Below are 10,406 nucleotides of genomic sequence, written 5' to 3'. Positions count from 1 at the left end.
GTTTGTCCCAGCGGCACCTACCCTTTCTCTCCTTAGCTCCTTCCCAAGGCCATGTAGTGTGGAGTTTTGTTCCAAAATGGCCCAAATGCATTTGGTTTAATGGACCCCTCCCCTATTTTTTTATTTTAACTTATCTACACCGAACCTCCAAGGCAAAGGCTTTGCAGTAGGGCCCTTTGCTTAGACCCGCGTGCCAAGGCTTTGGTGGCCCTGTCTTGGCAGGGGATGTTCTTTAAACTGACCTGGCAGATGCATCTGACGTGCCAGACAGGTCAGCTCGTTATCGGCGTCGGAGACGTATGTGGCACTGCCAAGATGCGGTGACGGCGCTTCGGCAGCGGCCGCTCTCCGGCACCGGGCTGTCTGGTGCTCTGGGAGGGTGAACCGAAGTGGGGATTTGCTTTTAGAAAGTGATGAAACCCAAGGGCCCCCGTCCGTCCGCTGTCATCTGAAAAATCTCTTTCTCCTTCTTGTGCCAAGTGTTTAGCCCTTGGATTTTGAGCAAATTCTGGCTTAATTGTGTTTTTTTTGTACTGCCACAAACATCTGAAGCCCCGTCTGCAATCAGGACCAATTAGGTAATTAGAGACATGCCTTGCCCCAGAGCTGACAAACTTGCAAGACGGGAGAAGGAACCCGCGGGTAGATTTTTGGGTTTGTTTTTAAAATGTATTAAAATTTGTTAATTTTTGAGGCTGGTTTATGATCATTCCAGAAAATGAATTGACAAGAACTGAAAAGAACGACCCATTTGTGCAAAACGTCTGTTTAACACAAAAAAAAAAATCTTTTTTTCTTTTTGCTTTCTGATAGTCTTGTGCTTTGAAATTGCTTCTTTTAAGATGGCTGAATTGTAACATAAGAAACTGGCCTTTTTTGTTTGGTTGGTTGGGTTTTTTTTCCCATTTTGCTGACTTTTGTCATGGTATTCAGATTTGCATCAAAAGAGATTTCACTTATGCAAGTCTTTGGATCTGGAGAGAGGTTGGGAGGGTTGGTTTATGAAGAGTAATCAAGAATTTTGAGATACATAAATTATTTGAAAATTTTTAGGGAGTCCTTTAACTTTCCATTTCATTTGGGTGATGGTCTCATTGTGCTGAATTTTCCAGTTAAGCAACAGCAGTGGTTGTAGAAGTGTGCAGACACACAGCCCAATGCCGGCGTTTACCATGGCTTCTCTTCTTCTTTTCTAGAGTTCTTCAAAGAACTTCTCGAAAACGCCGAGAAGTCGCTGAATGACATGTTTGTGCGGACGTACGGCCGTTTGTACATGCAGAACTCGGAGCTGTTCAAGGACCTCTTCGTGGAGCTGAAGCGGTACTATGTGGGTGGCAACGTCAACCTGGAGGAGATGCTCAACGAGTTCTGGGCACGCTTGCTGGAGCGCATGTTCCGGCTGGTCAACCCCCAGTACCACTTCACGGACGAGTACCTCGAGTGCGTCAGCAAGTACACTGAGCAGCTGAAGCCCTTCGGGGACGTGCCGCGGAAGCTCAAGCTACAAGTGACACGAGCGTTTGTGGCCGCCCGCACCTTCGCACAGGGTCTCGCTGTCGCAAGGGACGTCGTGAGCAAAGTGTCTGCGGTGAGCTCCATCTCGTGATTATTCCCATGTCCCATGGACCTGCATAGGTAGCATCTTTCCCTGTTGTCTGGACTAGGTACCTGAAGGCGTTGCTGGTAGTTGAGTGCAGGTGGAACCAAATTCCATCTATGTAGGTTGTGCAGCTGCGTGGTAGAGTCACGTTCTGGGGACACCACCATCCAGTGCTGCAGCCCAGTACAGGGATGTTCCCCAGGTTGATGCTGTCCTCCTGTCTAGGGAACAGCAACGAGCAGGAAATTAAATACCTTCTGCAGTGGAAATAACCATGTTTGCTTGTGTAATGGCTGTATCTTCTTCTTAATACTGCCTTCAAATTACAGCGAGGCGTGGATGCTATGGGCATCTATTAAGGAGCAACTGATGGTTTGCTCCTTGCTCCCAGGCACGGGGAGAGGCTGTCAGCATGAGCAAACAGTACTTTTATGATAACAGTAAGCCGGAGCTGTATGCACAGGGCAGGAGCCAGTTGTACTTGGTGCCACACACGCAGCATGAGTAAGACCTCAGACTTCTATGGTGAAGTCACTGTTTTTGGGGGTCAAACAGATGTGAAGTGTTGGTCACTTAAATGTTTACCTTCCTCTCCTTATAAACCACTCGGGAGTGGTTTAAGTGGGGTGACTTCTTTTTTTTGACATGAGATTTCTCTGTAACTTAGTCTGAGTTGTATGGTATAGGGAACAGGTGTAGTCAATAATCCCCTTAAAGTGATTGTGGGAGATAACAAATATTAGTGATTTCCTCTTAACAAACTCAGCTCATTTCCTGTGGGCTATAGAAGATTTAGTAAATCATTTAATCGGGCAGAGAGAGGTTTACTTTCTCTCTACCTGGTTACAGAGTAATAAAACGCTAGGCTGAAAGGGCAGGCAGTAGTTTGAATCGCCCTAAATGGGCTGAAAGGGCAGGCAGTAGTTTGAATCACCCTAAATGCCAGGAAGGGAAGAAAGGAGGAAAAAAAAAAAAAAAAAAAAAAGTAGTAAACCAGAAAAGAATAGCTGTTCAGGTACTCTTAGAAGCAGAATGCAATTTTGGAGGCAGCACAAGCAGCATCGTTAAGTGAGATAATAATTCAAATTGCTTTGACTTACAGGGATAATATTAAAATACTGTCTTTCTGGAAAGAAAAAAAAAATCTGCTTCCATGTTAATTTTTCTTGAAGAGAAATGAGAAAAACAGCCTGCGATAAGCCTGCATGTGTGCGACAGGGCAGAGAATATTAGCAAGGAAAGAGTTACCGTGCTAATATATCCAGGCTCCAGGAGCAAGTTGTAAGTTAGCGGTGGCAGGTTTAAGTCCTTGGACACCTTGAGTCCCCATTTAATAGTGATGACTCTCACGTGAGACATGTCTGTGTCCCGCTGCTTGAGGATGGGTGCTGTGGAGCTCCATGGGTGACATGTGGGGTCCCTCTTATGAGACCACAAAATCCTCCAGCCTCAGGGATGCCTTCCTGTGGTGGGAAGGAGATGTGGGAGGGAGGGTTGGTGCTGGATGAGGCCAAAGTTGTGTCTCTATGTCAGGTCACTGGCCAAGCCTGCCGACATCTTGGTTGGGGTTTCAAATTTGGTGACTCTTGTTTCTGCCTGTGTAGCGTTGTGGTAGATGTTGTGGTCAGAAATAAAAGGAAAAAGGGTTTTCGCTGCTGGAGAGTGCGGATGAAGTATTCGGGTGGGAGGTCTGTCCGCTAAGCCCCAGTACAGTTTTCGGGAATGTGCAATCACTTGATAGGCAGTAAACGTGCATGGGTGAGGGATCGTGTTTATGCTCCATCTGCTCAGAATTCATCAAAACGTCTCCAGACTTGACACGGCACCACGAGGGCTACGGTCCCCGCATCTGTTATGAATCAGAGTCATGAACCCGAGGTGGCTTTTTTTTTAGATCCTCGAGTGTAGAGTTGCCTTCAGCTCTAGAATTAATTGCTCAAGTGTGGAAGGTTACCCAGAGACCCACTCAGCTGCAAAAATAGCTCACGCACCGTGGACGATCACAGTTACCACACTTTCCACTTCAGTTTCACAAGTTGCACTGGAAATCCTGCAACAGATTGACTTTTTGAAGTGATAGCAAAAGTCCCTGCTGCTGAATACCTAAGCTTTAGTTGCAGCAGTGGAAGGAATAATAATTTTTTCTATAGTGTTGTAATCTCATTCAGTGGAAATCTAACATCACGTTTCTGCAAGACACAATGCATGTTTAAAAGCTGATGTTTTTATGCCTGCTGCATTGTGGTTGTGTTTTGGGGCTTCCCACATTACATATAGATTAGCCTGGCTTTGCTGAGCTTTAGATAATGACTCTATTGACTTTGCTTCCTTATTATTTTTACTCAGGAGTTGTAGTGGGATGACTGCTTGTACCAGGGATTAACTTGAGGGATAAATCTTCTATTCTTCTTTATGAAAAAAATGTCTAAAGTAATGCAAATGAGTTTTACTTCTAATGCGTTTTGTAACGAGCAAGTTAAAAATGTTTAATTGAAAATCCTCAGGAGGAGAAATACAAACTACTGCAAGACCCAGCTGCTTTTTACTTTCCCGGGGTGCTATCAGGAGAGCAAAGAGCACTTTACAGTAGAACAACCTTGATGGCTTTTTAATGATCCTATATATTTTTACATCTTCACTAGGGAGATGCATTTAGAAAGGTATCGTTCTTGGGTGAGTTTGGGAGTAAAGGAGGAAAAGAAGAGCGAATATTGACAAGCTGCAAGTATGCTTGATTTCTAAGCCAGAACGCTAGGAAATAACTTTAATTCGGCATTGGATGGATCAGAAGCCGTGTGCTGCTGCCCAAACGCACAATGGAGAGAAAGCACAGACTTTTTTCAAACTGTGTCTAAAAACCACAATTTTGATGCTCAAGTCTTCACCCCTCAAATTCCCTCCTTTGGACCCAAAAAGTGCAAAATTCTCCAGATCTGTCCTGAACAGCAGATCCGAGAAGAAAACCCTGGATTCCGTTTCTGCCTGGTAGAGACGTGTCCTGCATCTGAGGTGGGCTGCGAGGGGCTGGGGGCCTCCAGCGCTTCCCTCTGCCGCCTGCTGACGCCTGATGCTTTCTCTCTGACCTTCCTGCCCTCGCCTTCAGGAGACGGAAATCTGCCCATCCCCTAATGGCTCGCTTGCTACTTAGCCCTTGACAAGCCCTAAAATCAGCCAGGTTAAATTGCTGCCAGCGGTGACATTTCCTGCCCCAGCCAGGGGTGGAAAAAAGGAGCAAATACAAGCCAGAGCCCAGAGTGACCGAAAAAGGGTGAGAACCTGCAAGTGGGCAGTTCTCAAGCTGCAGAGATGTTCCCTTAATTAGTTACATGCGATTAAACCCACAGCCCGGTCGAGGGTCGTGACACCTCTGAGGGCAAAGTGCCCAGGGGCTTGTTGGGTGCAGGTCAGCTACAGGTATGGGATGGAGGTCCCTGTTGTGGGGGGAGAAGAAGAAGGTGAAGTCAAGGACTGAGCCCCTGTAGGGTCGGGAGGAGCCTGCTTGACCCAAGGGCTGGGAGGGGAGGTCTGGCTGGAAGTCAGCAGCGGAGGGGCGTGAAGGACAAAGCGTGCAGCCACGCAACATCAAATCCCTGCATTTGCGTCACCATCTCTCCGCGGAGCTGCAGATGGGGACGTGCGGATGGGACCTCCTGCAGTTGCAGTGGTGGTGAGAGTTTTCTGCAGCCCCCCCAGGAGATTTATGCTGATGAACTGTTGTTTTGGGGTTCTCTTACCACTTTTCCCTCTTGCCCTTGTGTCCGATCGTTTGAGGAACTGTAGCGAGCTCTGGAGGCTCCCAAATCACCTCCCCAACAAGCATGTATGTGCTGAAAGCCACACGAGGTGCAGTTGCCACCAAAGCAGCTGGGCTGCTGGAAAGGGGTTTCCAGCCCATCCTTGGGAACCCTGGGAAAGGCAGCCGCTTCAAAGTTGTGTGCAAGAAATGGTGTTTAATTTGGAAGCACAGATATGAACTGTATGAAATAATGCACAGTTTCATATGAGGAATACATCTATCTCCTCATCTACTGTCCTGAAGAGACATTAACAGCCAAGAGGAAGCTGCTGGAGATGTTTGCGGTGGGTGTAGGAGGCTCAGCTTCCTTGGTATCGGCATTTCTTCCCTAATGAAGTGTGATGATAGCAGCCAAAGAGGGAATTTTCTTCAAATGTTCACGGAAGAGAATTGGGGAGGGGGTGGGTGATTGCCTTCCCACAGCCACTCCGAAGCTGGAGCGAGAGCCCCCTGGGTTTTTAATCGCCTTTGCTCTGAGCTGCCTCATCTCTAATGAGGCATCCGTGGGGCACAAGGTGAAGCGCTGAACCTGTGTAAACCAACCTACCGCTGGCCTGCCTGAGCTCCCTTACCTCCAGCTGCATCTCCTGAACCATGGCTCCTGCCCTTTTCAGCATGGATGCAGAATGTGGACCAGACATTAGCTTAGGAGAAGCGGTGATGAAAACAATAAAACACTGAATGAATAAGAATTAAGGCCTGTATCACCAAAAATACTAGGGCATTGAGCTCCTATTTCAGTAAATGTTGTGCCCCTTGTAATTACCATTTGAGAATCTAAAAGTTTAGTCGGAGAGCAAAGGTCCAATGTCCGTTTGTGCGGTCTTTGCCCTTGGTTTGACTTAAGGGGAATGTGCCCTTAATCCTTCGTCAGGAAGAAGTTCATGTTCCTATATCCAACGAAGCTGGGCACCCTTTGGGTAAGAGCAAACCCTCCCAGGGAAGTGACAGAAATGAAACCTGTTCCCTACATGCATTGAGAGGAGATGACGGGCAGATGCTGCTGCTTCATGGGCAACCGAGAACCAGCCAGAAGAGCCAAGAAGCCCTTTTAGTGTTGCAGAGGGGCCTCTGAAGAAGCAGTGCTGTCCAGGCAGCAAGTTGCAAGCCATGGGGCCAGGCCGAGGGGCTGCCGAGCACAAGGACGTTGCCTTCCACGTGCCAAGGGCAAACGTCAATGCAGAAAACAATACCAAGCACTTCTCCACATCAAAGATGACCCTGAGAAGACCTGCCAAGAATGTGGCTGCATCTGCCTGAGCTCCAGCCATCTGAGGGTCTGCGCTAGGCATAGCCTTCAAAGCATGCTCAAGCAGCAATCATCGCGGATTTAACGTGCTGAGAGCGTGCATGTGGGTTTGGAGCTGATGGCATCATGCAGGAGCGTTTCAGTCCACTGGGTTTTTTTTTTCTTTCTTTTTCTTTCTTTGCCTCCCTCCACGCTGTGGTTCTGCTGCTAATTTTGAAAACAATGTGAGGGATAACTAAGGAAGTTTAGGGTATAGCTGCCAAGATACATGTTCTTGCTGTTTTGCTCATTAAAGCAAACAGAATGCTCCTAATTATCTGTTGTGTCTCTGGGTCGGGGAGAGGCAGGTGCTTTGGAGAACAAGTTTGAAAGGCGCGTTGGTCCTGAGGACACGAAGAGCAGGAGGTGCTGACCCTGGTGTCGCTCTGTAAGCGTTCGGTGGAAGAGGTGTCTGCTCGGCACCGAGGTCCCCTCTGCCCGGCGTGGGCTGGGGGTGCTGGTGGGGAAGGCAAGCACACGGTGCTCCCCTTTTGACACGTTGATGTTAAGACTGAGCAGGTCGAGTGACCGTCGGGGTGATTCTCAGCAGCTCTGCTGTTCCTCTCTGGCAGTGTCACAGCTGGGGAAGGGGAAAAGCAAGCTATAAGTAGGGAATCGAGTGTAAATGTACTCTTGAACTTTTCCTTGCACAGAGGTGACTGTAACCAGCGAGATAAAGCTGCAGCAGACATCGCCATGGGTAGCGAATACTGACGAGGCACAGAGCTGTGCGGTTCCCAAGTATCGCTCCTGAATGTGCTCCCTTGTGCAAGACCTTGGAGGCCCAAATCTGTGGTTGAACCAGATGCTTTCTAAATTATTCATGTGCTAGCACTGGGCCAGCAAAATTGGTTAAATACGTAGTTAATTCCAAAACACTTTCGTTGGAATAATTGGGGTGGGGAAGCAAACCAAGAGCTGCCTGAGTGATCTTCTGCTTCACAATGAGCTGAATGTCTGGGCCGGCATCTGCCAAGATGATGCTCTTGCACAACACTGAAGGAAGGAAAAAATGATGCAAGTAAGGTTGTGTTGGTCCCGAAAATTGACGACACTTCGCTTGTCTAAATTGGCTGCTCACCTGGAGCATCCCACAGTCCTTCAGTCAGCTTTGGAGTTAGTTTTTGAAGTCATGAAATCATCTTTCCATGTCACTGAGAAGTTACTCCTTCAGTATTCTTTATCCAGTATTGCCCTACTTCAGTTTTTTTGCAAAGAAAACACAGTATAAATCAAACTGCATTTCTTTTCAAATTGTTGGATTTTTATGTTTTCTGGTGGCTGTGCTGCTGGCATGGCAACGCTGTTGTTGTGCAAGCTTGGAAAATAAGAAAGCCTGAGTTATCAGTGTTGTTATAAATAGTTATTACAGCTGGCAGGATTTTAAATGTTGTTATTAACATTCTTAATGTTAACTTGAAGGTAGAGTGAGAGAATAAAATGTGGCTCTGGCTGTCTGGCAGTTGGTGGGAGCTCCCCGCAGGACCGTCCATGGTTGGAGCTCTGTCATCATTCCTCAGCTATTCCTTGCCTTGGGAAGGAGGGAAAAAGAAACCGGTTGCTTCTCTGAACTTTATCTGCTTGCACAGATTGGGTTTTCTGGAGTTTTGGTGGCTTTGTGGTAGGCTGTTAAAAAGGCATTTCACTTGATGGGTGTGTGCTTTAATGGTGAAGTTTCTACCAGAGATGTGCATCCAGATTCAATTGCCAACGAGTCGGAAAAGACTAAGGATATAGGGCAAACAGTTTCCCTTACGTGAGACTCTGAAATGGGATGGATATGACAAGGTACCAACAAAAAACGGATTTTATTTTACCAAGAGCACGTCATTTTTACAAGAACATGATTATATTTTCACCAGGAAATGTAAGCTGGGGGTACCTCAACAAATATGGTATGAAACGTTTGGATTAAGCTCAGAGAGCCCAGAACTGTTTTTCACTTAATTTTTGCGGATTGTGTGCAAATCTGTGTTTTTAAGGAGTAAGTTCGATACGAATGTGAAGATTGGTGCCAAAACACATCTGTTAGCAGCTTTTAATCTTCACGTTTGACAAAGCGTATAGACATGGACAAATTGTAATTTACATGATGAAACCGCAGGGTGATGGATTGCTGCAGTGGCGTGGAACGCCACGGAAAGGAAATAAATTTCACAAGATAAAAGGAAGGGATTGGAGTGCATTTACTTCTATTATAAGCTTTTACAGGGTACGTGCACTACAGAGTACTACTACCTGGGCTCAAATCTACTAGAGTAAATCCTCTTCAGCAAATAAAGCTTTCTTTGGGACTCTGCTTTATTAGAAAGGAGATTATTTGGTTTTTGAGGGTCATTCTAGAGTAGAGTTTGAATGAACTTGAGTTGCTTTCCAAGATAAACACAACCCCAGAACAAAGCATATCTGGGTTTACTGTTACATACAATGGTGTTTTAAGAGCTTGCACCTGGCGTGGCAGAGCGAACATTAAAAGCTTGTGAAGAATTGCCAGTGCAACATATGGCACAGCCCACGGACGGATCCAGAGCTGGTCTGGACCGGGTATGGGCCCCTTGCCAGGGGTGAAGGTTCTCATTGCAGCGATACGCAGCAGTTAAGCATTTATCACTGTTGTAACGAGGTGTAATTGCTAATAATCTTCCCCGAAACTCTCTCTTAAGCTGATCTCCGCTTGTGCCTTCCTGTTGCTTTCTGACACCATAAAATGCCAGATCTGGACTGACAAATTTCTCCTTTGTCTTCCTCTTCACCTGCAACTATATTGCAAACTAACAGCTTCTCTGTGGGTTACATCCATCAGTAGTTAGGGCTCGGTTTGGCAGTCGTTGCAGGCTGGGGTTTGTCTTTTCGTTTCCCCCTTTGCCATCACCCTCTGCTCAGCTCTGTGTAGGGCTCAGACCCACAAACCTACATAGGGAAGGAAGCAAAACCCCGTTTGCTTTTAAAATCATCCTGGGTCTTTGTTCAAAGGACCTAATCCGAGTGACTGCCCCATGTCGTGCGCTGTGGAACGCGGGAAAGCGGCTTCAGTTTCCCCTGCATCTGCTGGGATTCATAAGCCCCTATGAAATATCAAAGTGGGGTGGGTGCTGCAGGATTGCAGCCGTGGGGGGCGAGCCGGGAACCTAAGATGGAAAGGTGCCTCCCGGGTCACTGCTGTGCGGGGGATTTTTTTGCAACACGCTGCCATGCGCTCCCTTTCATAAAGCTGCAGCTTTCCATGATAGGGTTTGGAGAAGTCTCCTGCTCCTCGTCCCACTTCAAACTGCTCTAGCACCTGGCTGGTGCTATCAACCTTTTCCTAATTTTCTTCCCGAGGAGGATGCAGAGTGCTTCTTTGAGGACCAGCAGTGGTAGGACGGCTGGGATCTGCTGATAAGCCTCAGGACTAGGCGTGGAGGTCCTGGCACCTACCACAAGTAGTCATGGGAAGAGATTTTTATCAGAGAAACTACTAAACTGGGGCGTCCTTCAGAGCTCTGTCTCTGGGTGTGAGATGTTGTTTAGTTCCCTCTTCCCCCCCGCAACTTTTTTGTTATGCAAGGACTGCACCATCTGGATGGCAGATGATACCTTTACATTTGTCTGTTTTCAGTTTCCCTACTATAAATCATCTGATTTAGCTGGTTTCTGTTGCTTGAGCTCTTCCCAGTGTTTGAACTAGCTCTGCTTTAAAGCCAGGCTGCCCCGATAGGGAGCTTTCTGCTGGGGCTCCTGCT

At 47.1% G+C, this 10,406-nt stretch overlaps 1 protein-coding gene across 1 annotated transcript in view; it reads left to right on the top strand.

Annotated features, from left to right (window-relative positions):
* Nucleotides 1-1,196: 1,196 nt before the first annotated feature.
* The window catches only part of LOC104080143 (glypican-4-like), a gene marked incomplete at both ends in the record, with an annotated part of 11,409 nt that continues 2,199 nt past the window's right edge, over nucleotides 1,197-10,406 (top strand). Inside the window, one exon of the mRNA XM_009582432.1 lies at nucleotides 1,197-1,588. Within this exon, the coding sequence (XP_009580727.1) occupies nucleotides 1,197-1,588 (392 nt within the window). The remainder of the gene's footprint in view (nucleotides 1,589-10,406) is intronic.

The sequence above is a fragment of the Fulmarus glacialis genome, unplaced genomic scaffold (assembly GCF_000690835.1).
Source record: "Fulmarus glacialis isolate BGI_N327 unplaced genomic scaffold, ASM69083v1 scaffold16907, whole genome shotgun sequence".
Classification (NCBI taxonomy): domain Eukaryota; kingdom Metazoa; phylum Chordata; class Aves; order Procellariiformes; family Procellariidae; genus Fulmarus; species Fulmarus glacialis.
Note: the sequence above shows the minus strand (reverse complement) of the source record. Positions and strands in the feature narration are given on the sequence as shown.